General features: G+C 40.6%; 2 protein-coding genes across 2 annotated transcripts in view; one reads left to right on the plus strand and one right to left on the minus strand.

Annotated features, from left to right (window-relative positions):
* The window catches only part of GALNTL6 (polypeptide N-acetylgalactosaminyltransferase like 6), a 3,161,254-nt gene that overhangs the window by 2,873,905 nt on the left and 270,768 nt on the right, over positions 1–16,581 (plus strand). The gene's annotated exons all lie outside the window — the stretch shown is intronic.
* LOC138656896 (uncharacterized) lies at positions 6,959–14,987 on the minus strand. The gene is made up of 6 exons (XM_069744234.1): positions 14,845–14,987; positions 14,536–14,742; positions 14,293–14,439; positions 14,053–14,169; positions 13,424–13,813; positions 6,959–8,745 (listed from the first exon to the last, which is right to left on the minus strand). Exons 1-6 carry the CDS (start codon positions 14,897–14,899, stop codon positions 8,714–8,716), a joined length of 948 nt encoding a protein of 315 aa, XP_069600335.1. The 5' UTR covers positions 14,900–14,987; the 3' UTR covers positions 6,959–8,713.

Genomic DNA, 16,581 nt, shown 5'->3' on the forward strand with positions numbered 1-16,581 from the left:
GTGGTTGCTGACTGTAGTGTCTGTGCAACTGCAGGTTGTGGGCAAAAGGCATCAACGCCTCCTTCCTGTACAGCTGCGCATGTGAGCAGTATATGATGTATGCTAACAGAGGTATTATGTCAAGTTTCCCTTTATAAAGGGATGTGTGGGAAATGTGTGGGAACTAGCAGCATATATTTAGAGCATCCTTCATTACTCCTATTATTGTTCTGTATAAGGCTGAAACCTGAAGAAGTGTGTGGAGCAAATGACTGCATTGAAGTTCCACAATGTCCAAGTGCAGACTCAAACATCAACATCAGGCTCCCAGATACATGCTTAAAGACACAATGAGAAAGGTAACACAATAAAAAAATTATAATAATATAATACAGTGGGGCAAAAAAGTATTTAGTCAGTCAGCAATAGTGCAAGTTTCACCACTTAAAAAGATGAGAGGCGTCTGTAATTTACATCATAGGTAGACCTCAACTATGGGAGACAAACTGAGAAAAAAAAATCCAGAAAATCACATTGTCTGTTTTTTTAACATTTTTTTTGCATATTATGGTGGAAAATAAGTATTTGGTCAGAAACAAACAATCAAGATTTCTGGCTCTCACAGACCTGTAACTTCTTCTTTAAGAGTCTCCTCTTTCCTCCACTCATTACCTGTAGTAATGGCACCTGTTTAAACTTGTTATCAGTATAAAAAGACACCTGTGCACACCCTCAAACAGTCTGACTCCAAACTCCACTATGGTGAAGACCAAAGAGCTGTGAAAGGACACCAGAAACAAAATTGTAGCCCTGCACCAGGCTGGGAAGACTGAATCTGCAATAGCCAACCAGCTTGGAGTGAAGAAATCAACAGTGGGAGCAATAATTAGAAAATGGAAGACATACAAGACCACTGATAATCTCCCTCGATCTGGGGCTCCACGCAAAATCCCACCCCGTGGGGTCAGAATGATCACAAGAACGGTGAGCAAAAATCCCAGAACCACGCGGGGGGACCTAGTGAAGGAACTGCAGAGAGCTGGGACCAATGTAACAAGGCCTACCATAAGTAACACACTACGCCACCATGGACTCAGATCCTGCAGTGCCAGACGTGTCCCACTGCTTAAGCCAGTACATGTCCGGGCCCGTCTGAAGTTTGCTAGAGAGCATTTGGATGATCCAGAGGAGTTTTGGGAGAATGTCCTATGGTCTGATGAAACAAAACTGGAACTGTTTGGTAGAAACACAACTTGTCGTGTTTGGAGGAAAAAGAATACTGAGTTGCATCCATCAAACACCATACCTACTGTAAAGCATGGTGGTGGAAACATCATGCTTTGGGGCTGTTTCTCTGCAAAGGGGCCAGGACGACTGATCCGGGTACATGAAAGAATGAATGGGGCCATGTATCGTGAGATTTTGAGTGCAAAGCTCCTTCCATCAGCAAGGGCATTGAAGATGAAACGTGGCTGGGTCTTTCAACATGACAATGATCCAAAGCACACCGCCAGGGCAACGAAGGAGTGGCTTCGTAAGAAGCATTTCAAGGTCCTGGAGTGGCCTAGCCAGTCTCCAGATCTCAACCCTATAGAAAACCCTTGGAGGGAGTTGAAAGTCCGTGTTGCCAAGCGAAAAGCCAAAAACATCACTGCTCTAGCGGAGATCTGCATGGAGGAATGGGCCAACATACCAACAACAGTGTGTGGCAACCTTGTGAAGACTTACAGAAAACGTTTGACCTCTGTCATTGCCAACAAAGGATATATTACAAAGTATTGAGATGAAATTTTGTTTCTGACCAAATACTTATTTTCCACCATAATATGCAAATAAAATGTTAAAAAAACAGACAATGTGATTTTCTGGATTTTTTTTCTCAGTTTGTCTCCCATAGTTGAGGTCTACCTATGATGTAAATTACAGACGCCTCTCATCTTTTTAAGTGGTGGAACTTGCACTATTGCTGACTGACTAAATACTTTTTTGCCCCACTGTATATAGAGATTGAGAGTAGAAATGTAACCATTGCACAACGTACAAAGGTTTCCAAAAATTACTCAAGTGGTCAGTATCATACATGCTGAAAGAGACCGTGATGAGGACCTCACAATAAATGTTGTAGTCATTATAATTGATAGAGATAGGGAGCACAAGTTTCGCCATTTCACAATGTGCAAGGTTTTCCAAAAATTACCCATGAGGTTTGTATCATACTCACTGAAAGAGACCATGATGGGGACCTCAAAATACATTTTCCAGTTATTACAATAGGTAGAGATAGGGAGTACAAGTTTCACCATTGCACAATCTGAAAAGTTTTCCAAAAATTACCCAAGGGGTCTGTATCCTACATGCTGAAAGAGACCGTGATGGGGACCTCACAATACATTTTGTAGTTATTACACTAGGTAGAGATAGAGAGTGCAAGTTTCAACATTTCACAATGTACAAAGGCTTACAAAAAATTTTAAATATTACCCCCATGGGGTATACATATAAGACCACTAAGTACTTGTTGCAGAAGCAGGAGGAGTAGAACATGGTTTCTTGAACAAAATTGGTGTGGATGGTAAAGCATGGACATTAAAACAACTTCCAAAAAAGAACATTTGGGCTGCATTTATTTTGGGTTACTGTCATCCATAGGGCTTGCAAAGTTGGAGTAAATCCAGCCCTTGTTCAATTTTAGAAGTTAGCCTGTCTGTATTTTCCATTGACAGGCGTATGCACCTATCCATTATGATTTCACCGGCCAAACTAAAATCCTGCTCAGACAACATACTTGTGGCAGGGCATGGCAGCACCTTCAAGGCGTACAAGGAGAGGTTGTGCCAAGTGTGCAGCTTGGAAATCCAACAGTTAAAGGGCACTATAGAGTCAGGGAGGACGCAGGAATGGTAACTTAAGTACTCCTTCACCATCTTTGTCAACTTCTCCCTCCTCATCATAGTTACACCACAGATAGCTCTTGCTAATGTGATGGTTTCATGAAAATGGCCAAGTTGGTAGACTTTCCCCCCGAGTTGCACCTGGTGTGTGTGGCCCTCTCCTGTAATCCTTTTGGGTGAAAATAGCCGGTATCTGTACCAGCAACGTTGTCTGTGGGTAATCTTTTGAGCAAATCTTCCTCAATGGCCCTCTGGCATGCATGCACATAAAATAGCACGTCTGCCTCTGACTTGAGAGAAGCAAATTTCAACTTGTACCATGAGTCAAGAAAGGTGCACAGCCAATATTTCATGGTAAACAAAATGTCTTTCACGCGAGGGTCTTGAGAAAGGCATCTGGACATGAACTGTGCCATGTGTGGCAGACTACATAAGTCAAACATTCAATTTTTTTATATTGCCTTTACTACACACACAAACTGCAGACTCAGGGAAATTACTGGTAAATAGTGATGTTTGCTTATCTCTGTATGTACAACTGCTAGACAAATATACACTATTTAACTAGTAGAATTTTTTTTATATCACCTTTATGACACACGCCAACAGCAGATTAAGGAAAATTATTGCCACTGGCAAATTGTGACATTTGCGTATCTCTGCAGGGTTTGTGCCAGTCTCACAACTTCTAGATAAAGATACACTATTTATTTAACCAATAGAATATTAAATTTTTTACATCACCTTTATGACACACGCCAACAGCAGATTAAGGAAAATTATTGCCACTGGTAAAGTGTGACATTTGCGTATCTCTGCAGGGTTTGCACCAGTCGCACAACTGCTAGAAAAAGATAAGCTACTTATTTAAATCACATATATTTTTTTTAATATCACCTTTATGAGACATGCCGACACCAGACTCAGAGATTTTACTGGTAAATAGTGACTTTCCATAGCTTAACAGGCAGCTTTGCGTATCTCTGCAGGGTTTGCGCCAGTCGCACAACTGCTAGATAAATATTAGCTTTTTCAGCAATAGAAGAGGAATATTACTTAGCAATTAGCTTTTAAAAAGGATGTTTACCATATGCTGGCACTGACAAATATTATCTAGCTGTAAAAAAAATGTATATGCTGGTATGCAGGAATATTATGTAGCTCCAAAAAAATTGTTTAGTATATGCTGGTACTAACTAAAATTATTTGGCTCTATTATGGGAGTGGATGAAACCTTGTCTTTCTCTCCCCAATTCCTTGGGTGTTTTCTGGAATCAAGCAGCAGTGGATATTGCTGAGTAAAATTTGCAAATCTGCTATTGCAGTGCCAGTACATTGTTGTACCCAGTACGTTGTAGTGCCCAGTACATTATGCCCAGCTTATGCTTCTGGAGACATGCATCAGTAAATTAAGCAGGCTCTCGTAGCCACAGAAATGCCAATTGTGGACGCTAAATGTGTTTAGGCCCATTGTTGAGCTCAAATGGAGGCGGGCATTTGGTTTTGGGAGTGCAGAATTTGTTGGATTTCTTTTCAGGGGCAAGGAGCCACAGTGCTTTTCCATAGTCTTTGTACTACCAGTAATGTGGAAGCCCCCTTTATTTTCATTAACAGATGATGGACCTGAATGTGGACTTGATTTTTTTGTCGATTGAGTTGAATCTTGTATTGGGAAAATTTTACATAAAGGTTGAGCTCACATTTATCTGCTGCTCTACTCTGAGCACTTACGTTGGGGTTTCCATCTAAATCTATAAATTACGTGATTTAGATGAAACTCCTAAGCAATCCATTCACTATAATGATGCCAGAGAGTTACTCTGGACTCCATATGGCCTCTGTTCAGCTGTGTCTTTCTTTTCAGAAGTGTTAAAAACTGTGGCCAATTGCACTTTTATACGCTCCTAAAAAAGAAACACACTGCCATATCATAGACCAGATGACATCCATGGTGCCTCTATCTGGCTCTTTATAGGAAATCTTCCACCAGGGGTTCTGTCTGAGTCATGTATTTCAGAGATTTACAGAAAAACTCCAGTGTAAGAGTTTAGCGCATAGCGCAGTATAAGTGTGAGCCAGGCCATACTGTGATCTATGGCAGAGTAAATAAATCAACAGCAGGTGAAGAAATAGTTGTATTCATTTTTTACGCAGTTTCTCGTGCGGTATAAGTGATTAGTTGATTTTATTCTTTGGATCGATGTGATTACACTGATACCAGATAAATATTTTATTTATGTTTGGCTCCTGTCACGCATTTAAAGAAGCATTTTGCTCTGCAAAAACAAGTTTTGCATCATCATATTTTGAGAGTTGTAATTTTTTCATATTTCGGCAGAGTCATGTGAGAGCTTGGTTTTTACAGGACGCGTGGTTGAGTTTATTGGTACCATTTTTGGGCATATGACATTTTTTGATTGCTTCCAATTTTAGTAGGGCAGAATAAACAAAAAACAGCATTTCAGGAATTGTTTTTTTTAATTTTTATATTATGCTCTTCTGTGTGTGGTAAAACATAGCTTTATTCTTTCTGTCAGAGCAATATCAGATGTATATCATTTTTTTAAAATATTTTGGCTCTTTTACACAATAAATATGATTTCATAGAAAAAAATCATTTTTTTACATCACTTTCTTCCGAGAACTGTAACATTTTTATTTTCTTATTGCTCAAGCTGTATTGCAGCTTGTTTTTTGCGGCACAAGATAAAATTTTCAGCAATACCAATACCATTACATTTATCTTTTTTATCGCACTTTAGTCAACTTTTTCTTGGTGGTATTATGAAAAAGCTTAGTTCTTTGCCTTGTTTTCAATTGACTTTTTTAAGGTGTTCACTGAAGGGGTTAACTAGTGGGTTGGGTCATTCTGTACACAGCGATATGCATACTTTTTTCATACTTTCAGGTTCTTCTCATAAAATTAGAATACATTAAAAAGTAAATTTATTTCAGATCTTCAAAACAAAAAGTGAAACTATATAAAAAGGGTTAAAATGGTGGCGCAAAGTGTCACCGCTATTAACAATTCTCGCAGCAATACCAACAAACTTCCACCATAAGTTTGTCAAAAGTATGTACAGAACAAATAAATATATATTTATACACAAGAGTAGTGTATAATAGCCATGTCTCGTCAAACTCAATCTGACAGGTGCCCCGCCCCTATCAAAGTGTATCAAAATGTGTAACCCCTCCCCTCCCCTTGTCTGACGGCTGGTATCCAGCTGTCCCTCCTTGTTTGATTTCCCCTTTTGATATAGTTTAATATAGTTTAATTTGTTGTAGTTTTGATATTATTCCCGTATTTTGTGGAATAACACATGTTTATAATTATAGCCTAGTCGTGTATTTATTTTACACGTGGTTTATAACACCTTTTTCATTTGTTTTATAATAGATTTTATACGTAGCCCCGAGTTTGATTCTGTAAGCTTTTGTTTTATTCACAGTGTATCCATATAGTGAATAGGGCTGATGTTTCTGTATGCAATCCTACATCCTGTTATGTGAAAAGTATTCTCAAACACTAACTAAATGGTGAACATTACCTAAATTAGGTTAACTGTGGGTCAGAGGCTTATAGCACCTAGGTCAAGCAATTGTTGTTGTATTTGCGTACCCCATAAATGTTTATTCTCACAAACAGAAAAGTTATTGTGTCCTGAAGATGGCATCTGAGGTTATTTGTTTTTTGTATTAGCTTTCTCAGAAAACAGCTGTGTTATCTGAGGGTCAGATATTTTTGTACAAACTCATGCTGTTTGGTGATCTTTGTGAAGCAGAACTTTGTTTTATAACACATTTGTACTTGTATTGTACCTGAATTGATATTTGCTTTCTCTTTTTTGTGTCCTGAAGATGGCATCTGCAAAGTTATTTGTTATCTACTGAGGCCATTGCAAGTTGTGTTTATTCACATTGTAGCAGGTTTTATCCTTGTGGCTGCCTTATATACACAGAAGAGATATGCACCAATGTCACAACACAAGTTATAATATGACCCAATGTTACAACACAAGTAAGAAGCGGCGTGTTTTATACGAATAAAAACCAAAGACACGATATTGTAAAAAAAAATTTAAAAGATTTATTTCTCACAATAAAACAGCATCTCAAAGACATTTCATTACTATAAAAATTCATACAGAATATAAAAAGTAAAAACATTAAAATAGTACAATGAACAATTACACTTCTTACAAAATAATTAATATAGCGTTACAAGGCGTGTACAGCATTTATCCAGTACATTCTTTACATCGTGAGCCACATGGTTTGCAGCATCGGTAGAGACCTTTTTTTAGGTAGCAGAGTTCCACGTGTGGTACCTAATGACGGGGAATGTAAAGATTGAATTGTACGGGGAACCGCCGCTAACTTCAGCGGTGTAGATACAGAGCGTGTCTCACTGTTGGTAATTTTTAATTCATCTAAAAGCTTCCTAGTAGCGGGGTTACCCACAACTGTAGACGGCATATTTAGTTCGGCCATAGCCTGCATAAATGAATCCCAACCCGGTGGTAAATTTCTACTGTTCAGAGCATGACTCTGCGTTGTACTACGTACCAAATCCAGTAAGTTAGACCCTGGTATTACGGATCCTTTGAAAATAAATTCAGCATTATTATTCCATGCTGTGACATTTTTATTCTGCAGCAGCCTGTTTAGTAAAAATTCAGCATTCTTTTTATATCTTTGGTTTATATGTCCGACAATTTCAGCGATCTCATGATTTTTATCAGAGTCGGTATTTGGCAATTGCTGCTGACCAGGATCAGGAGGGCTAACGAGATTTAAAGCCGTTACTTCTTTTGAGCTGTGCCTCGTATGTACCAAGTAGCGTTGTAGCACAGCGCTATACATTTTAATTTTCACATCATCGGGAATGTCACGACGCTGTAAAATGTCGCTAATCTCACCATCAAGGCGCCGAATAACACTGTCGCGTATGTTATCTGTAGTACCGGGTCTTAGTTTGTCTAGCTCCTGTTTGGGGACTAGATACATTTTCGTTGTATGCTCCATTATCTTCCGGCGATCAGGCTTGTTATTATTGGGATTGCAAAAGCTAAAAGAGGACCGATAAACCCGCCGGCCTGTTTTAGTAGGCGCTTCTTTTTCTTTATGGGCTGAGACCTGTCGCTCAGGGTTCTTATAGCTTTACGCCACTTCTTTAATATACCTTTTTGGCGCTCTTTCAGCGGAATCCTGCCTTTTAAGATATTTAAAGCAATCTCGCCTATGGCTGTAATTAAATCATTGCTTGCATCGCGCAAAATAGACTTTCTGACAGCGGGGGTTGCTTTCACTAGGGTTTTTAAGAGAGCCCAGTTACGCCGGAGCCTCTCAGACATCTTTACATCACAACGACCACAGCGTAGAATGTCTGATACCTGGTAAAATTCACTTTTTAGAAGTTTTTTTCTTCTGAACATAGACAGCGGGCAGCGCGGGTGGAAACAACCCAGTCCTTAAACGCAGATCCTCAGGAGTATTAGCTCTCAAATCTACAAGCAAATACCCGTAAGGCTCCCGCGTGGCATCCTCAAAAGCTTCTAGGAAAAAACGTGTTTTTCCGGGATACATCTGACGAGCTAGAGTTAAAATTTGTAATTTATCTCGGGGGTTGTTAAAAAGCACCATGTACTTTGTGTTTAAATTTATCGTACGGCTTTTCTTGCCCTGACAAAATATGTTTTGCACCAGGTAGAAAATGCTGAGATTTCTGTGGTGCACATACTTGGTAAAGGCTTTTTCTATCTCACAATTCTCACTAGCACTCTCCATGAGATCATCAACAATCGCCAAATTCACCTTCTCCGGTGGGAATAATTCGTCATCTACGAATGTATTCGGCAGACCCTCCACAAATCTGGCGTGGGGAAAAGAGAGAGAGATTTCATCATATAGTTTTTGCCAACACGAATAAAACCATACAATATTATCAGGTTTCTGAGAAAAATTAGCTTCAATATTATATAGCAGCTGTTTTACAAAATAGCTCTTTCCAGAATTAGACGGGCCTGCTAGAATGCACGAGAACGGGTGTTGCAGACGCGTATCCATCACAATACTCGACTAATACCCAAAAGGTAATGTTGTGAAATCGTCTAATAGTCGCCGCTTTGTATAAACGCACTTTTGTGTTTTGCGTAATGGCCTTGTTTCAATATCCCAGTACTTTTTATTTCTCACAATGGACGCCTGCTGTACGACAATACGTTTCTGAGTTTCTGCGGCAGAATTGCGCGGGTAGTCCAGAACTAGATCTTTCAGACTGTTGAAATTAATAGATTGAGAGTTACCAACATTTAGTGTTATCCCCTTAACTTTTAAGACAGTTTTACCGGTGTTGAGTTTGTAGCCGTAAGTTTTGGGGCCCGCGGATACAAATTCTGTGATGTGTGTACCATCGGGTATTTCACTGGTCAGCTCCCCCAGGTAATCGCCTAAAGGCGGCTGCCACTCACCATCTCTCTGTACAAAAATAACTGAGTCTGTGTCGTGATAAAGGCACCTCTCCTGCAGCCGGTCCAGCAGCGAATAGAGCTCTAACCGAGCATACGCTGTTGTAAAACACGCTATAAAAATGTTTGTGTTTTTGTTGAGTGTGTGGTGGCCTTTTGCATATTTCCAGTTAATGGTTGCGGTGTCATCATCAAGGAAATGTAACATCGAAATGTCATAGTAAGGCAGGAACAAATACTTAAAAAGCTCATCTGGATCCCTAACAATGCTGGTACATGATAGATTAGATCTCTGAGCAAACTTTCCCCATAAAGAATTTAAGAAAAGCTTGGAGATCTGGCGCTTAGCAGGATTGACAGCTATATTTTCAGGCCGTAATTGGACACCTTCTTTTTCAAGAAAAGAGTCAATGTACTGCCGTTTCTTGGCGTCATCAGTGCACCAGCTAGGATAACCAGAGGCTTCCTGCTTATCCCTAAGATGTAATTTAATGTAAGGCGCAAACAGATCATCAGTGGTTTTAGGAAAATGCCATATTTCATAGATGTGAGCGATCCGATACCCTTTTTCTATCGCCATCTCGAGCTCTATAGTGCACCAGGTGCCTGTCAGCGCCCGTTCTTCATCACTGTGGGCACAAATATCTGCCTGGGAATCTGCAGCGCATGTGTAGCAAAGGGGAAACATTAATTTTTTGTTGAGTTTTACCGGTAGAACTGGAAAAAATAAATCTCTCGGCGGGTAGACCTTGACTCTAGCAATGCCAAAGTATTTTTTAATGAATCCAAAATTGTCGTAGATGATGTCTGGGTGGCCTACAGGGTATGTTTTAGTTTTGTTTACAAAGGGGTACAGACTGGTGAAATCGTAGTAGTGTAAAGTCTCCCCTTCTTCCAGATGGTGATAGAGCTTAATGGCGTTAGTTCGCCCGCCATAAAGCGCATCACGGGGGTCTAAAGGAGCGGGGAATTCCATCTGACGAAGAAATGTTTGAAGGTTAGAATCATTTTCAACCATTTCATTCCACTCATGTTCCCACATCAGTCTTACTGTGTACCCGCAACACTGTAAGTAACGCTTTTTAGCTAAAAAGGTGTAATATAACTGGCCGTAGGACGTGCTTGTGACCTTATTTGTGTCATTTTCATTATAGCACACGGGACAACCGTGGTAAAAACACCCCTGAAATTCAAAGGCTATGTGCTGGCCGCTAACATAGGCATAGCCATCTAGAAAATACTTCCCGACCTGTTTTTCACCGCCTCTCAAAGCGTGCTGTATGTCGATGTTCTCAGAGTGGGCTACATACATGAGCCACTGTATAGCGGGTGTCGAGTAGCGCTTTTTTGCCTTGTGATAATTATCACCCGGTAAAATGGCAATTGTCTTTTTTGGTAGAAATTTAAACCGGTACATTGTCATACACACCGAGGCCAGGGTGATGAGCTGAAAAGGATCAACACATCTGCGCACTACAATCTTTTGCTTTTGACGCTTACAGTATTTTTTAACATTTTTCTGCGTCATCTGCATAATACGCTCTCTATAGATCTCGCAGGCGTGTCTCAAAATTTCAACATCTTGTTTGCAATAAGATTTTAGCTCGGCCTTGAAGTCAAAAGTTGTATTTACCTGTGTCTCATACCACTCCAGGAACTCTACCTTCTCACCAGGTGACATGTACTCCACCCCATAATATTTTACATCAGGTATGGGACCTACATAGTTTTGGTTTTCTCTGGTATTGAAAAAGTGTGGAAAATGCCCTTTGCCTCCTGAAAAGCCCATGGCCTGTGGTAATTTACTGAGTTTCATGGGGATAAAATTTAGAGAGTCTATGAACCTTATAGACAAATCGGGTAGCGACACACACAAGAGGCGGCCACCTTGGGTTATCAACTGTACTTGTAGTTTTTCAGAAATCAGTTCCTTAACAATAAAGTATGCATCATATCTTCCACCATTGTGGGCAATAAATGTATGATCTGAAAATTTACCGCTTGTAAAGAACTGTACAAAGTCATGTGTACAGGTATCGCCCTCAAACTCCCAGGAGGGGTGGCCATACAGCGTTGTAGCATAAATGTAATTCGGGATGTGCGTGCCTGTCTCCTGCATACATTCAAAATCATAAAAGATATAGCAATCTGACTCATCCTGTGCTACATACTTCCGCATGTAACAAAGATGGGCATCGAATTTATTTATATGTCTGCGACATACAGGACAGCGCAAACCATTACATTTATGCTCTGTTTCACTATTTCTGGGGACAAAAAGGTTGCATTTATCACAAAATGTTTTAAGTCTGCAGAATGCTGGGTCGCCTAATCCAAATTGTTTGTGATAATCTAGGCACACGCTCGAGCGGCAATAAACTCTGCAAACAGGACATCTGGGCTGTTGGTCGGCACCGCTTTCTATGCAATTCTCTCTCTGACATGCTTTACAAAAATACTGACAGGAGTGGTTGTTTTTGTGGTGAAACACTGAATTGCAGAGCTCACAAAAGTACTTAGCGCCGATAAAACCCTTCATATTTTTGATACCGTAGTAGTGATTATCATGGAACAATATGAATACGGTTTTGCCAATAGCTGTATTACCGCTCTCAAAGTAACGCCAATCGCCCTGACTATAGTACAGTACTTTAATGGTGACCCCCAAATATTTTTCAAATGCAGGGATGTCGCTAAAACTCACTAATTGATCATCAGGGATGCCCAGTGCTGCGTGTATGTTTTTAGAGCGGTTCAGTAAAACACCATCACTGACATCCGTGTCGTCCATCAGGGCGCACACACTGACAGCCAAACACAGATTTGACTTGTAATTGTTAAAATCATACAGCCATTGTCTCTTTTGTTTAATGATCTGACTGCTCGCTATAGATTTCAAGCGCCTTTTTACACCACCGCGTCGGTTTTTAATGATGGTGACGACTAGCTTTAGCGAATTGGATGATATGCATTCACTGTTACTTTGAAGTGCGCGGGCAACAGCATTTAAAAAAGATTCGGAATTAAAATCTTCACGGGTTTGTTTTGTAGTGAAAATAGGGTCTAAAGTATCACCGGCATCAAACCTTAACTGTACAAAGTCGCCAGGTTCAATGTCCCTGATGATTCTATCCAGTAATGCCTGAATGCCTTCATGAACAATATTCAAGCCCTCTTCAAATGACCGTACACGCTCCAAATTTACAAATCTAAAATGATCTGTATGTATATGACCGTTGAAATTGCGGAGGGCCCTTTCATGATGATGGATGTGTTGCAAAAATACTGTATGATCGGGGCGCCGCACATTACCAGCAGCGTCAGCGTCTGCGGATTGTGAATTTTGTGTAGATGCCTGTGCGGCATCTGCAGAGCTGCCTGGACTATGTGAGTGCTGTTCTGACTCTTGTGACGACATCTGTGGTGACTGTAGAGGCATTGCAGGACACATGGCACCACGGCGCCTCCTAGAGCATAGCGCCCGTCTAGCGCTGACCAACAATTTTAGAGCCCTTTTTATAACTCTAGCCCTATTATACCTGGGTAGTGTTAGTTTAGGCGGTTTATGCATGCCGTAGCCGACCATATCTAGTCATAATGGGGTCGCTGTAGTTGTTATCTCGCCATCCAGCAGCAGGCTCCGAAGTGCGTATAGTTCGGACTTATTAGCCTGTGTTGGGTTTTGTGTTAATAATAATTTTTCAAAAGTATCGCAAAAAAACATTATTTTGGGGACCCAGCGTTTGTAGCGTAAGTAGCGGCCGATGTGTTCCTGAAATACAAGCATTTCAACGGGGTCCCAGCTGCGGGATTCATGCTGCAGATCTATAGCTGGCGCATGAATCCGTGGCTTTTTACACACCTTAAGCTCTTTACACCCCTTAACATCATCCGGCCGCGACCTCTTTGACCGTTTCTTAACATTAACAGAGTTAGATACACAGACATGAGATATGTCACCCAAATTAGAGGGTCCTGAGGGTCCGGCCCCAGAGGCATTAGCAGGACCCGTTACACATGGCGCTGACGGTTGCATAGTGTGGGACATACGTATAATGAGCGGTTCTATGGATGGTTGCTTACCATCAGCGAGCTGATCAATCTCGCGATCATACTCTTCACGACTCATCGTGGCTGTTGCACCCACGGCGCAGGATGCGGTTGGTGACTCTGTAACATGTTTTGTTTTCCGCTTATGTTTTCGGGGTGCCTCGAGCACTTCTGGATATAGTGGCGCGGGGTCATTCACACGGATTGTCGATGGCTGACCGGTACTTGAATGGGGTATTTCACGATGGTCCGACGGTACAGGGTTTCCTGCGTCCTGCACCACGCAGATCGGTGATAGCGGATATGCTCTAACAGAACCATTAGCCGTCTGTATCGCCGGCCACGCTTGTGCTGCGCCATTCTCGGTGATCTGTAGCGGCTGTAGAGGTGCTGGAGGTGTTTTTCTCATGACTTTGCGCTTAGCTGTAGGAAAGATTATACATGTGTCAGATATGTGCGAGACCGTCGCAGGCCGCTGCGCATAGCTGCAGGAAAGATTATACGTGTGCCAGATATGTGTGAGACCGACGCAGGCCGCTGCGCTTAGCTGCAGGATAGATTATACATGTGTCAGATATGTGGGGGCCATGGATCTCAATGATGAAGCACGTGCATCATTGACTGTACAGAGACTGTGCCTGTATACCAAAATATACACTTACGGGATAGCGATGTGTGGTGAATGATTGCCGTGGCGTCTTCTGCAGCTTCTGCGATGCTCTCCATTAGCTCCGGTATATTCTCTTTTGTGAAAATTCTTCTAGGCTTCAGTTTACAAGCTATAAATAAAGATACAGGCCTTAGTAGAGGCGTGGTGGATTTTCGCAGAGCGGTTGTGCAAAAAAAAAAAAAAAAAAAAAAAAAAAAAAAAAAAAAAAAAAAACTTTTCATACGATTCTCACCTCTCCCTTTTTTGCCCGCCGGTCCGAGCTGTTTTTTAGGTGCTCTAGAATCAGGGCTGTTTCTCGGCGTGGGGGTCTGGTACATCAGTTCCTCAACAGGCGGCTGATTGTGTTCCGTGGTGGTTGGTTCTGGAAACATGTCGACATCTGTAAAGAATTAATATATATATTTACACGTCTAAATACTTAAAAGCTATATACACACACACACACACATACATACACAGCAGTCACACAACGCACCTATGATGCCTTGAGTCAAATCCCACACAGCAGCGACACATGCATTAGTGTTACTATACTCAGCTCCAGGTGTATCACACTCCAGAGTAGGCACGCTGAAGCCGTTTAAAAAATCATCGCTATAGTTGCTGATAAATTCATCTACAGCATCGGGGGTGTTCCTGGTAAATTCATCTAGATTATCGGGGATGGTCCTGATTAATTCATCTTAAACAAGAAAGAATAAACAATATAAAGATAATATATAAAAACAGCCCTTAGTTAGAATGGGACACTAACAGATACATGTATATAAATCTTGAAACATACCTATTACCGAATCCGCAACTTGACTGGAAAAAGCCGAAAAATGTTGGGATTCCATCTAAAATAAATTATCTGTGTAAATTTTATGCGCAATCTATATTATCCACACACCACTACTCGTCAAACTCAATTATATACCCCAACAAATAAACTGCTCCCCGTGTATAAATATTCTTATACTAAGCAAATCATGGGTAATACGGCTAAGTCTTTCTATATTAATTATGCGCCACAAATATGATTTATGCGGTAAAACTATATTACACAGCCCCACTAAATATACCGCTACTGTATAAATATGACTATAAATATGTCTATGTTAAACAACACACATGTAGTAAGTAAACGCTGCAGGCGCTAGTTAGGGCGTATTGACAGTTATTAACTACTGTATTACATAAATTATGTTATAATAGTTGCCCGCGGATAAGTCTTTCTATATTAATTATGTACCACAGAATATGTTTTATGCAGTAAAACTATATTATACAACGATACTAAATATGCAGCTATCCTCCAGTATAAAACTAACTTATTAGACAAATAACACCCTTAATTATGGTTTTAGAGATGCATAGTTAAATATAATTAAGCATTTGCGAATAATAACACAACTGTCTTATATACTTACATTTAGAATAGCTTGCTTTTTTTAGTCTGGTCGGACTTCTGGTGGTTGTCTGATGTACTTTAGCGGGCCAGCCACCTGTATTTATCCTGAGTGTCAGAAACCAGCTCACCTGTTAACACCCAGAAACACACCCAGTTACGCCCCCACCACACGCCTGCTGTTAACACCCAGAACACAACCATACATGCAATTAATGCATGCATTAACTCAGGCATGATATATCCGGATTAAAACAGGAATTTTTATACAGCTGAATTTCTGAAAGAAGCAGGCTGTTGATTAACGAACCACAATCATTTTAATCAATCATGACGTCTAAATCGTATGATGCCATATTAGAAAAACAATATTTTACATGCCGCGCACCCGGCTCATTCTCGGGTATTGACAAATTATTTAGATCTGCAAGAGCACGCGGTATAAAGAAATCTGATGTTATTGCCTGGTTAAATAAGCAAGACACCTACACGCTACACAAGCCTGCTAGAAAACGCTTTTTGACAAATAAAATTTACGTCTCGGCCATTGATGCGCAGTGGCAGGCGGATCTCGTAAGTTTAATTGACTATTCAAGGGAAAATGATAATGTCAAATACATCCTGACGGTGATTGATGTTCTATCGAGATACGCATGGTGCGTAGCCTTGACAAACAAGACAGGCGCTAGTGTCGCCAGATCGTTCGAATTAATATTTCAAAATGATAAGCGCATACCGAAGAAACTGCAGACGGATCGCGGCAAAGAATTTATAAATTCATCACTCAAACAGCTATGTAATACGTACAATATTCATCACTTTTTTACAAACAATGATGTAAAAGCCGCTATGGTCGAGCGTTTTAATCGCACATTAAAAACCCGTATGTGGCGCTATCTTACGCATCATAATACCTTTAGGTATATTGATATTTTACCGGATTTGCTGCATAGCTACAACCATACGTACCACTCAACGATCCGCTGTAGTCCCGCGTCTGTGTCAGAGAGAAACGTGATGCAAATCTGGCGCAATATTTACAGTTCTACTATTACTAATAAACCGATTAAACCGTCTTTAACGGTCGGCTCTCATGTGAGAATATCGCGCTATAAATCGACCTTCTGTAAG

Source organism: Ranitomeya imitator, chromosome 1, assembly GCF_032444005.1.
Source record: "Ranitomeya imitator isolate aRanImi1 chromosome 1, aRanImi1.pri, whole genome shotgun sequence".
Classification (NCBI taxonomy): Eukaryota; Metazoa; Chordata; class Amphibia; order Anura; family Dendrobatidae; genus Ranitomeya; species Ranitomeya imitator.

What these genes read in the sequence shown, in the direction of transcription:
- LOC138656896 (XM_069744234.1), bottom strand. Translation starts at nt 14,899, where the DNA reads ATGGAATCCCAACATTTTTCGGCTTTTTCCAGTCAAGTTGCGGATTCG. An exon ending in TCACCACACATCGCTATCCC is followed by an intron (nt 13,814 to 14,052) that starts GTAAGTGTATAT and finishes TCTTTCCTACAG; the next exon opens with CTAAGCGCAAAGTCATGAGA. An exon ending in GATTGATCAGCTCGCTGATG is followed by an intron (nt 8,746 to 13,423) that starts GTAAGCAACCAT and finishes TCCCCACGCCAG; the next exon opens with ATTTGTGGAGGGTCTGCCGA.